A 13,173-nucleotide genomic window follows, 5' to 3' on the forward strand; every position below is an offset into this window, starting at 1 on the left:
ATGCATCAACTTTGCTAAAAAGTCAAGGGACGAAGACGAACATCCATGATATAATTTTAATTGGACTTCCTCTAACAGCTTTTGAAATCCATCATCAACACCGCTACCGTTTGTATATGGGTTCCCTTCTTCGCGGTTTGTATCATTTTCAATCACACCCCCATAACATCAGCAAAAACATCGGCCATCTCGTTACTACGTTGTATGTCTTCGACAACCGGGTGAGTTGTATTTTCACCGCTATACTTCCATATAATATAATGTGGACTAAAACCATGTTGAAGTGTATGTAATTTCATTATGGCTAGTAGTATAAGTTTATTGACATTACATTTGTTACATGGGCATCTGATTTGTCCATTGTTATCGACGTGTGGTTTGGACCTCTTGAGAAAAGATTCGAGTCCTTGTTGGAACAAGGTAGAGTTATGGTTTTCAATAGTAGTCTACATTTTACCAATAGACTTGTTGCAACTGAAAAATAAGTTAGGTTTTAGTATTTACGCTACAAGAACTAGAATTAGGATTGAATATTTATAATGATAGAGTAACCGCTCAATCAGATGGAATAGAAAATCGGACAATAGGAGAGTATTCACAAGGGTAGGCTTCTAAACCCACTTTTTGAATACCTTACATCATATGCAAATGTGTATTACATGATTGACTGTTTAAGAAAAATTCGGCAACATTTCCCCTTAGCTCCTAACTATATATAAAATTATATACCGATGAGCAAAGAGAAAATAACAACCGAATATTTCTTAAACAATCAATCATGTGATACACATATACATCCTAAATGAGGTAAAGTATTCAAAAAACAGTCTCTAAAGGGGGACCACCCGAAATTAATTTCTAAATCAATTTCGAGCGAGTATTTCTAAGCTTTTGATGATTTAAAAAGAAGAGACTTCAACTAATATATATATATATATATATATATATATATATATATATATATATATATATATATATATATATATATTATAACATTGTAATTTAAATAATTCAGTTATTAAATTAAAACTTAGTCGATGTATAGTATTAATATGGTAGGAAAACAAGAGAAATAGAAAAGGAAAACGAAAATGTACGTTACGGGAGGTTTAGGGTCGCCGGAAAAACTCGGAATTCACCGGAAATCGGTGGAAGTCAACATAAATTGAAGCCCTACAAGCAATCTACGGTTAGTGATGGTATGGGTTGGTGTATTAAGTTGGAAAAAACGTACCTAAAAACGTAGGTCGCCGGAGTTTTGTGAGAAAGAACAGATGCATAAAATGGGTCGCCTGGGACGAAGTGGGAGTCAAAAAGACGCCACCTTTAGCGGCGACGCCTTTAGCAACTACTAATAGGAAATAGCGGCAACGCGTTGGAGGGAAAAACATGTGTCATTCTGTGGTGACTATTAACCGTCCGATCCAAATTAATTGAACGGTCAGGATGACATTGACGCGAATCGCCATCAATAGCGGCGACGTGTCGTTGCACTTGATGACGCCACTATTAGTTCCCACAAGATGAAACCTTAGCAGATGGATCAGTTTAGCATCGTACAGTCACGATCAAATGACGTACGGCAAAAGAAGATCGTCGGTGGCAGACCTTTAGCAACGACGTATATAGAGACGACAGGATGCTTTCGCAGCGACATGAACTATCGACGTCGCTAAATGATGGCGTCGTCGCTATTGATATCGACGTGAACTAAGATGTACAGTTGTACATTTATACACCATGATGAAGCGATAAGTTTTGCTCCAGTAATATGTCAAAAGCATGTGCGGCTAGATTATCCTATAGAGAAATTATATATCATTTTATTTTTTATTCATATAAATCATCCTACCCAATTAAATGATGATATGTGTAATATTTAATAAAATTTAATAATATTTTATTATATTAATTACATGTATGTAATCATTTAAATTTAAATGTGTAGATAGGAGTATTGATAGTAATAAAAAACAGAATGATATTTAATTTCGGTAACCAATAACATAATCGCCAACTACACCACCCTAAAGATCTTGTGTTCTATAAACGAAATAAAACTTTTCATTTCTACCTATGTTGGGATCAAGAGAGGAACACTTTTCCAATCCTTTAGCCATTAAATTTCCAACAGAATACTTGACGTGTATTCTCTTTTTAACTACTGTGCAACCACAATATATAACTTTTCGGCTTTGAAATCATATTAACATAAGGACTCATCACCTTCTAGTAATTAATATGTGTAGGGGCTATTGTTGTATTTCTCTTATTTCTTCATTACTTTATTGTATCTTTTGTATCTATTTATAGATATCTTCTGATGTTACAATTCATTCGATTCATCTTACTGTCACATATTAATCACGACAAGAACAAGAATAAAATAGAATACATGAAGTGTATTTTCTTTTTAACTACTGTGCAACCACAATATATAACTTTTCGGCTTTGAAATCATATTAATCACGACAAGAACAAAAATACATTTAATGCGCAAATGAGTGAAGAGAAGATCGCTATACACAACAATTGTATACTTCCTTAAAACCAGTTTACTCAAAATTGCTATAAAAAGACATGAATACTAAAGTAGTAAAGTTTCCCTCGAATACTATGAGCACGTTTGTTTCCATCAAAGCACCTTTAATTGAACACCGGTTTCTCCATGAACTTACAAGATCTCCCATAATCTTTCGGTACAGGAAGATCAAGTTCCAAGCAAACAAACCGGATTATCTCTCCGGTCAAATCCCCGAAAGACAACTTGTTTAGAGTCACCGCAATAGAAAACCTGTTATTAATGTCACAGTATGCCATGCACCCACCCAACCCTGCGTGACCAAACCCAATCGTCGAACATGCATCCATCGTGCAAACCTTCCTAAACCCAAGTCCAAATTTTCCTTTCGGTAAGATTAAATCCTTATATTTTCCGTTTCCCAAGAACGCATCATGAAGTTTTGATTTTGGGTTGCTAAAGATTTTAGTCTCGACTTCATCACCTTTGGCGTCTGTTTCGGGGATTCGGATGAAATGATCGGGTTTAGGATTTGTGAAGCAGGTGTCAGTACTTTCATCTTTCTGGTTCTTGGAGGGGAACGTGGGGTGGTGAGGGTGGCTTCCAAGTGGTGGGAGGGAGGAGGAATGGCGAGGAGGGACCGTACCACCGTCCACAAGGGCGGCATAGTAGCGGGCTAATGCACGGGCCGAGAAGTGTCCGTTAGAGGCTGGTAATATAGCACGGCGGACATTGAGCTTGTCTGCTATGGAAATGAGGTTTTCAAGTATGTGAGGCAAGAATGAGGAAGGTATGGCAGTCCTGTACTTACACTTTGCGATTAGATCTGAAAACGTATGGAATTCATTTCTATCGTACGTAAGATTTGCCAGACGAGATTCCACACCTGAATTTCATATAAAATCATAAACTTCTTATGAACTATATATGAGGCAGGACAAGACGTACAAAAAAAATGTTCTACTCTAAGAATAAACTAATCATGATTAATTTATTAATTTTTTAAAGTAAAAAAAAATCATGCATTGCCCTGTTACCTGATAATCATAAAAAAAAACAGCTTAAATTAGTGTCTAAATCAATATCATGATGAAACTCTGATCAAGGAAGTTACAATTTTAAGGGCCACTATGAAAAGCTTATTATTTATATGGTCAAAAATATAATGGTATAATAATTCCTACGTAAAATAGTTTAAATGGCTAAAGTAATATAAACAAATGTACAAAGCCTTTCTTCATTGAGTTTTTCATGAATCTCACCAGAAGGAATCCCTATATAAAATTCGCCTTCCACGTTTAGTGGGTGAACAAAAGCTTCCTCAAGAACATCTTGAAACTTCTTTCCGGATGCACGCTGCACATTCAAGAACGCATATATAGATGACCGAAATGAATGAACACATGAAAATATGTTGTTATTCCATTCATGTTTCATGTCATGCATAACACAAAAGGCACCAATGGCCTATTTGTTACTCAAGACAGAAGATCGAAGGATAGGTTGTACTTCATTTCATGTGCATTAGATGGAGACCAGGACCAATCTCAATAGGATAAAATGTATTCTTTTTCCTACACAAAAAGATGGAACAAGGTAGGACATGGACTGTGTCTAAATCTTTTGTCGGTGTAGAACACGTAAAGGTTTTGTTCATCCTCATCAATAAAAATAGCCCTAAACATAGATGATGCATGTTATCTTACCTCAATTATTGCACCACATAGCCAACCATACGAGAGATAATGATATAATTGATCACGGCCAGGTTCGGTTTCTGGTGCAACCTTCGCAATGCGTTTTACACACTCATCCCAATCACAAAATAATGTAGGATCATTTCTAGTATTGTCAGCAAGAGCGTTGTGCAAACCAGATGTATGATTTAGTATATGATGAACCTACAAGAGAAAGGAAAGGAAAGGTGATGGTCCCTTTGAATATGGATATACAATTAAAACCTTATCTACTATAATAAATGAAAGTTTTTTGTCACATGTTTTCTTCTCTTTCATTCGGATACATGACATTTTCTAGAATTTTTAAATTTTTTATTTTCCACTTGTCATTTTATTGTATTTTTCATTTTATTAAATTAAAATTCCAGATTTAATATGTAAGGTAATATATATGTAACTATTTATTAGAAAGGGTTTATATATGTAATATATTCAATACATTAAAGCTTCATTAATTTTAATAATTCAAAATTTTTCTTATTTTTCTTATAAATTCAAACTTTTCAAATTGTTAAAATTTCATATTTTTTTTAATTAAACCCATGTAATACATGGGTCTCACACTTAATAAAGAAAATATACAACAGAATGCTACCAAATAAAGAGATTGTCCTAAGATATCACACTAAATTGTTTCTCCTTTTTTTTCTACAAATAGGTTATTCTTTCGACAACCCTAATTGGCCAACACCAACCTTCCGAATCCACAGTTTGGGATTTAGAGTTTAGGATACACAATGGCCCATTATATGGACGACATAGAGTATACCATAAGGAGCCAATCAACTATGGAATTAAAACTCCCACGTTATGGTTGTTGAGACTATAACTATAGTGTGTTTCTAAAAAGATACCACTCCAAACAAACCTTTTTTATGTCGTGAGAGTCTTTTAATAATGTTTTCTCTAGTGAAATCAGGTAAGTAACGATAACATTAAGAATAAGGACGGAAAACAATTGAACGAGGAGAACCTTTATCTGATCCTTCCCATTTGTACCAAACTCTGGCCAAATGTTTGCGACATTTTCATCAAGGTTTAGTTTCCTAAAATGAAAATACATATTTGCTTTTATTTCCTTGATTGACATTATGCCAGATAACTTCCTTTATTAATGTTAAAAATATAAAAGACGAAGATACCCTTTATCAGCCAGCCAATGTATCATTCCTGCTGTGACACCCTTAGTTACTGAGAAAGCAGGAAATAAGGAATCAGGTTGAACTGGACGAGGGTTGTCTTTTCCCAGCACTCCAGCTGTAGTATCAATGATCACTTGCCCGTCTTTGTAGGCACAAACCTAAGAAACATAAACCAGATTTTGAGTGATTACAAAATGTATAGCTCATGTACATTGATGTTATTAATGACATGTAAAAAAATACTAATTCAAGCTAGGTTTTTAATAGCATGCCTCAATCTACAAAGTAACGTTGCCAGTATGAACGATTAAAGGGTATTAATTATAGTTATAGGGATAAAGTTGGAGCAACGAGCAAGAGAAATTTCTATGGTTATTTTCGATGATGAAAATATATAACGAGTACACTAAGCTCTTTGACACAGTCAAGTCATGTCCCACTTTTCTCGATGGGGCAGAAAGTTGCAATAATCATCCCACATTTGTCCAAGTCAAATGAATGCCAAAAATGGTACAAGTAATAAAGTAAATGAATCTTTCCACTTGAACAAGTCTTCTAATGTTATTTTCAGTATGAGGATATGGAGCTCTTTAACATCATTTGCAAAATGCGAGATTGAAAGCTAATCTCTATCTCACGGATAGGAAAAAATTGCAATTTTTGTCCCTCATTTCGGTCTAGCGAACATGTGCCAAGGGCAATACAACTAATATGACAAACCACTTATACACTGTTCCACTAAGTGTTTTATAGGGATATTTTAGATGATGATTGTTAGCATAATATTTAATATTTACCATATTTGGTTTTAAGGACAAAGGGTATTAATGTGTTTAAAACATATGTAATTGAATGCACATGAAACACAACACAAGTAATATTAATATAAAATAATTATACATGGACTAAACTCAACCGAATAGACATATTTCTAGGGTTTTTTAACCCTAACAATACTGGGAACGAGGGTCGGAGTTGATGACGTGTCAGGTGTGTCACCGTACAACGTATGTCGTAAATGGGACCGAAATATTAATCAGTCAATAATCTGCCGTTAATTACTCTCAATCGGTTGCTAATCCGTGCTAATATAAGTTTTTGGGACCTACTTTTAGTCTTCGCACAATCCTACTTGAACCTAGCAACCATTAGGGTATGAAGTCTTTTCCAACATGGTGCGCTTAGAATCAAGTGGAACACTTGGATGGAGCATTTTGAGTTCAACGGAAGACTTTGAAATCAATGGAGCACTTAGGGTTCATAAAGCATGTGCTAAAGGAACATATCATCTGAGAATGCATCGAATCATCTGACAAAGGAATGGATAACGTGCCAAAGGAACGGATCATCTAAAAGGGAGTTTGGGGCACCTTGGAGCAACTTGGAGAAACATGTTGCTCGTGGAAGTTTCTCATGTGATGTTGCTAATATAAGTTGCTAACGCGATGTTGCTCATGGAAGTTGCTCCCTCGATGTTGCACATGGAAGTTGCTCACATGATGTTGCTCACATGGCGTCGCTCATGGAAGTTGCTCGTGATGATGCTCATGGAAGATACTCGCGGATGATGCTCATGGAAGATGCTCGCAGATGATTTAAGGCAACCTCTTCATGGGCTAATTATGGATAGGCCTGGCCCATCATAATTAGGTTTTTCCATGCTTGCCTATAAATAGGCTCATATTCCATCATTGTAAAATTGCTAGATTTCTGTGAGATTTCAAAGTAAGATACAGTTTTGAGTCCTTGTAATAGTTCCTGAAAGTTAATAAAATATTCTCTCTCTCTCTCTCTCTCTCTCTCTCTCTCTCTCGTTCGCCCGTGGACGTAGGTTTCCTTGACCGAACCACGTTAAATGTTGTGTTCCTTTGACTTATATTTTTTTTGAAGTCTTAATTCTATAAGTTCACCATAGTTTGTTTCGATATTTGTTTGAAGTACTTAACTTGTTTTGTTGCAACCCAACAACGGATGATGTTTAGATTCGTATATGTAAGCCATGGTTTAAAGACCTGTCATATCAAAATATTCCATTGGGATTCTGGGATCTAACTTCAATAAGATGGGTCCTGGGAAACGTTCGACATGGTTTATCTAGAGTGTTAAACACCTTTCTTCTAGAGTTATTTTGCATGATAAGAATAAATCGGCCATTATTATCGTTTGAAGGTGAGATAAATAATACAACATCTTTGTTTAAACTACTAGTGCGATAACACAAATAAATAAATAAATATTATTTAAATCACACACTATATATATATATATATATATATATATATATATATATATATATATATAAAAGTTACTATGTCAGTAACTAAGTAAATTAATTAAGTATAATTAGGAGGAAATTAAGGGTGTTAACATTCAAAATTGTCACACTTGATTACTATGTAGATTGAGTGGGGACATAATGTGTGTAACCTTTAATAATATAATGAACTCAAGAAATGTGTAGAATGCTCACTGGAAATGCGATCTATGGGGAAATTGGAGTAATAAGTACTTGAAGATTTTCGGAGCTGTGTAGACAGTTAAGGCATGCTCTCCTGATTTAAGTCCAAATTAGTTGTACAAATAACATTAGATCATGTGTATTGTGGTTTTGATTCGATAATATACGTTTGTTGGAACCAAAAATAGGTGAAATGATGAAATATTAGTGATTTTACTTAGTTTTTGTTTTTTAAAATATCAATGTAAACTTTACTCCTAATAATAGGAGTATTTTAAAAAAGAATAGTACTTCATTTTTATTAATATATATTACTTATCATCGTACAACGAGTGAGATTGCAAATGTGCAACAAGTTGTGCCGCTAAACCTTTTTGTATGGTAATCTAATTCTTTTGAAGACTACATCTATAGATCTAGGATATATAACATTGATATGCATGATCCATTTTACTCTATTAAGAAACTTCACCGCATCCGGCATGAGGAACCAAACGTATCAAATGCAAATGGTATGAAAGCATGTTGATTTTCTATGCATGATTTCTCTTGTTTGGTGACTTTGCTTATAGCAGCTTTAAAAGTAGTCTATCTCGTCGTGAAACCCCCAACCCTCAAGCCTACGAGAGGGGATAGGTCCACACATGCGTGATTCCCTCCAACTGACCCATCCAAAAATCTAAATGTCAGCCGATCTTAGGGTTGACCTTCCTTCTGCCGCGTCAGTCAAGAAATTCACATGTGTCTCTTTCATGGCGGTAACCCCAACATGCTTAAAAATGTCAAACAAAACATCCCTAACCATATCGTACCTGTATTTGAACCTTGATAGTTCTTTACAACGAACTGAATACGCTCCAAAAGAGTCCAAACATGCTTTGTGACATATCTTGTCGGTTGGGAATATTGGGATCATGAGTAGATATTTGAGGATAGTACGATACTTCACATGAGACATATGTTGGCCTAGCCCATCTATAGGGATAGCTATAAGAAAATCTTGAGCATGTGGTGTACGTAAGCAATGAAAAACCGCTTTCCGTCAATTCATCATGTCGAGCTGCACTTCCATATCTTGGACAATTTTACGTAAAATGGCACTCGCCAGTGTATTATGGGATTTGGGGGGGGGGGGGGGTTGTCTTTACACATATGGCCCTACGACTAATCAATTTTGAAACACAAGTGTGTCTTTAGTTTTTACAACACTTTTGATCAGTTGTTAGTTTATTTTTTTTTTGGGAATTAAAACTGATATTTACACATATGGCCCTACGACTAGCAACTTTTGAAACATAAGTGTGTCATTAGTTTATCTTTCCTAAGCCCTAAACTAGTAATTTTTGCATTAGTTGGTAGAAAAATGTACAAGGTCGGTACCACTTACTAACTCCAATTTATGTCGTCGAATGAAAATATACATATTATATGTGATCGAACTAATCCTACCTGAAATGATCGAGCTAATACGTTGCTAATCCAAATTTTTGGGACATTTTTTTAATCTTCACATTGGGCATTCAAAATCAAAATGAACGAACCAATCCTACCTGAACCCGATGGGGAAATCCGAAACCCGATCATTTTGGGTCGGCTAACGGGTCTTTATCAGGTTTTTATCGGGTTCGGGGCAGGGAGTGGTTATCCTCGTCCCAACCCGCCCCGTCCCGATTATATATATATATACTAATAAAAGAGTAGCTCTTTTGCCATGTGTCATCATATTAGACATTTTAATTAATGTGTTTCCACTTGTCAATCTATTAGTTTTCCATTTTAAATTTATTAAACTTCCTCATTAATGTGATTGTATTTTAAATTTTATATTTTAAATTTTAAATTATTGTTTTCATTAATTCACAAATAAAAAATATCTAATATATATTAAAAATTAATTTTATATATTTATTTGAATCAATGATTATAATTTCACATAACTAATAAAAAATATCTCTTAAATTAATAATTTATTTAAAATAACTTATTAATAATTTTGAATTTTTATTATAAAAGTTTGATTAATTTTATAACCGTGATTCCCACGGGTTATAAACTAGTATATATATATATATATATATATATATATATATATATATATATATATATATATATATATATATATATATATATATATATATATATATATATATATATATATATATATATAACGGACCAACAATTGGGTCCTTCTTAGGATATCTAAAATATGCCCTTAAATTGTGTCTTCATTTGAAAATTACACTCATAATGCTTTGAATAAGCAATGAATGATAAAACTCTTTTATTCAATCCGGTAAGCATTTGCATATATGAAAAACATGATCTCAGAAAGATGCATATGGATACCTAATGAAAATTTTAAATGTACAGGAAACAATATAACGAGTGTTAGTGTAAATGGAAAGGGTAAGTCTTAATATTGAAGATTACGAAAGAGTTCTAGAGAGATGTAACATTCCAAGTACCTTGTTTTAATTTATTGTTTTAACTATAGTTACGACAATATTAGGAATTTTAGTTGATTGTGAGAGATTTTGGAAATGGTTGATTATCTATTATATTTTAAAATTTAGTGTGCTACAAGTTATTGTGATATCCGATTATGAAGATCACTTATGCCTTCCTAGCACTTATGTCCCTTTAATTTTCAAGAAGCTGGTCGATTTAGTTAGTATATCCACTATCATCAAAATTTCATCATAACTCTTTTGTTTCACTATCACCAAAATCGACCAACTTCTTTCCAATTAAAGAGGTATATTGTGTATGAAGGTCAGAGCATCCACAATGCATAGTTTAATGGGATAGTTGAATGAGGTGACATGTCTAATTGACATTCAATGGATTAAGCTCTACCATTGTGGGATGTCATGTTGGCATTCAATGGATATGGAGTTCAGTGATCATTGAACTCTTCAATGGGAAAAAGAAAACCTTTTAACTATTAAATATATATTCAATTGAACTCTAATGAGTTCAATGCTTTATAGGAAAATTAATGTATAGTTGTATAGTAAGTAAAATGATGATGTGTCAATCCATTAAACTCTAATAAGTTTAATGCATTGTGGACTTAGCTAAGTTTTACGTTGATGAGATAGTGAAACTAAATTAAGTTCCTATATCATTGACTAAGTATTTTAACAAGGTGTAACTGCTTTTAACCGGAGCAAATTATGGGTTTTAACATAAAATTAATCGAAATAAACATCATGAACACGTAAGACGATTCCCTTAGGAAAACATGTTGGTGGAATATATGCTGGGGGTAGCATAATAAGCTTCGGTTAAGTTTATCAAGTACGAGGTGAGTTTTCATGTGCATTATGTAACTACTTGCATGAAAATATCTATCATGCAATAATAAGCTATTTATAAAGTTTTAATTAATTAATGATTCAAATATACTTTGTGATAAACGTTGTTGCATGAAAAGTGTTCGGACTTGTTTATCTAGTTTGTTACTATCCGAGATGACACCTTTAGTGGCTACTAATGGGGTAGTTGATAGTTAGACATATGACGGATGTATTATGACCGGAATGGATACGATTTGACATTTTACTATTTTGTTGGATATATAAATGCTTGAGAATAACGACAGGTTGTGCCAAGTGGAAAGGGAAACAAATCATTGGTTTTTTCTCTAGATATTTGAAATATTCCTTAAGTTGTGTCTTGAGTTGAAACGTAATAGAGTAACTTTAGAATTAGAAATGCATGATAAAACTATAAACTTATAGGCTTCTACGTCTATATGTATGAAAACCACAAACTCATAACATCCTTGGTTTACATAATTCAAACTATAATTGTGTGTGGCCTAGGAAACCATATAGCAAATGGCTGGGGAAATGGAAATGGAAATTGCAAAGGGAAGGTTTAATCATGACGCCGAAAGACTTCCAAAGAAATATAACACTGCAAGGATTATACTTATACCTTGTTTTATTTTACGGATTCCACGATAGTTAAGACAATATTAAAAACTTCAACTGATCTAGAAGATTTTGGAACTTATTGATCGTCTATTGTATTTTGAAATTTGGAGTATTACAGCCTGTCATATACAACTAGTAAAATAACTATATTGGAGCAGTGGTATGCACCTGGATTCCAAGTATTCTATCAGCATTCCCTAATTCAACCAAGAGGCACCTCAGCTTGGCTTCTACATCAGAATGTATTGGACTGTCACATAACCATTTTGTATTCGAGGCTGCTCCGTTAATTGTGTTGCTGAAAAAAATAAAAGCTAGTAAACATGGGTATGCCCGAATATGATTAGAAAATCAACAGCGACTGGATGGAACTTGGAAGTGAAGAAAATCATACCTATCCAGAACAGAGTTAGTAAAACGTCTCATGATATATAGATAGCTTATCGGAATAACACTCAAGGATGAAAGCCCTGAAACGATGTACTATACTTTTTAAATAGTCATGGCTTATCCCAACAACACAACATGTATAAGGCTAGGTCTAAACGCTGTCGCGAGTTTTTAATTGATGGAAATGAAAGGAGAAACCCGAAAACACGTGTTCTCATGGGGCAAGGGTTGGGAAACAAATGAACATCAGGTCTTAAAACGTTTAACTTTCTTGTATAAGTTTCAACCTTGATGTTTTGCCTTCTGCTCTGTCAAAGGTTTCATGTTTTCCAGGACCAAAACGAATCTGTGTATTTTATAGTCTATCGTTGTCATCCACTTTTAGTATTATTTAATTATGATGACAAACTTTTATTTATAAAAATTTAAAGTTTATAAGAAAACGCTTTAGTTCGGTGTTTTGGTTATTTAACTCCGGATTCTTTTTCCAACCACCCTAAATGTATCTAAAATCTAGATAATAAATTGCAGAAAGCTATTGGACGAATATTTGTGATTAAAGTTGCTTTTTCTTTTAATACAAAAATACATGGTAGTAAAAAATATATGGTTTTGCTAATGTTTGGTAACAGGTGGTTTAATTGTGGATCCTTTACTCATTTTGGTCTCTATACAAATAAAAAGACGATTATAGCTTTTATAATTTTTTTATTTTTTATATTAATTTATTGATTTAAACTAAGTAAAAATAAAAAAAACTCTCTCTCTCTCTCTCTCTCTCTCTCTCTCTCTATATATATATATATATATATATATATATATATATATATATATATATATATATACAAGAAATGCGAGTATTAGCGGTAACAGACATCACCGTTAAAAGTCAGGTATGTCACCTCTAATGGTTTTTGCGGTGATGCATGGCCACTAACAGGTCCTCGTTGTTGCCTCGCTGTCAATGGTTAATATGTCATCG

At 33.7% G+C, this 13,173-nt stretch overlaps 1 protein-coding gene across 1 annotated transcript; it reads right to left on the reverse strand.

Moving 5' to 3' along the window:
* Positions 1-2,405: 2,405 nt before the first annotated feature.
* LOC145051282 (uncharacterized) lies at positions 2,406-12,338 on the reverse strand. The gene is made up of 7 exons (XM_078999350.1): positions 12,196-12,338; positions 11,970-12,099; positions 5,403-5,560; positions 5,234-5,306; positions 4,228-4,422; positions 3,784-3,877; positions 2,406-3,407 (listed from the first exon to the last, which is right to left on the reverse strand). Exons 1-7 carry the CDS (start codon positions 12,225-12,227, stop codon positions 2,647-2,649), a joined length of 1,443 nt encoding a protein of 480 aa, XP_078855476.1. The 5' UTR covers positions 12,228-12,338; the 3' UTR covers positions 2,406-2,646.
* Between the last annotated feature and the right edge of the window lie 835 nt (positions 12,339-13,173).

The sequence above is a fragment of the Lactuca serriola genome, chromosome 5 (genome assembly GCF_051521515.1).
Source record: "Lactuca serriola cultivar US96UC23 chromosome 5, Lser_US96UC23_V15, whole genome shotgun sequence".
NCBI lineage: Eukaryota > Viridiplantae > Streptophyta > Magnoliopsida > Asterales > Asteraceae > Lactuca > Lactuca serriola.

Excerpts from the sequence above, each read along its gene's own strand:
- LOC145051282 (XM_078999350.1), bottom strand. The coding sequence starts at position 12,227 with ATGAGACGTTTTACTAACTCTGTTCTGGATAG. Across the intron at positions 5,561-11,969 it reads ATAGAATACTTGGAATCCAG|GTTTGTGCCTACAAAGACGG; the intron begins GTGCATACCACT and ends TATGTTTCTTAG. Across the intron at positions 3,878-4,227 it reads TATGTGGTGCAATAATTGAG|CGTGCATCCGGAAAGAAGTT; the intron begins GTAAGATAACAT and ends TTGAATGTGCAG.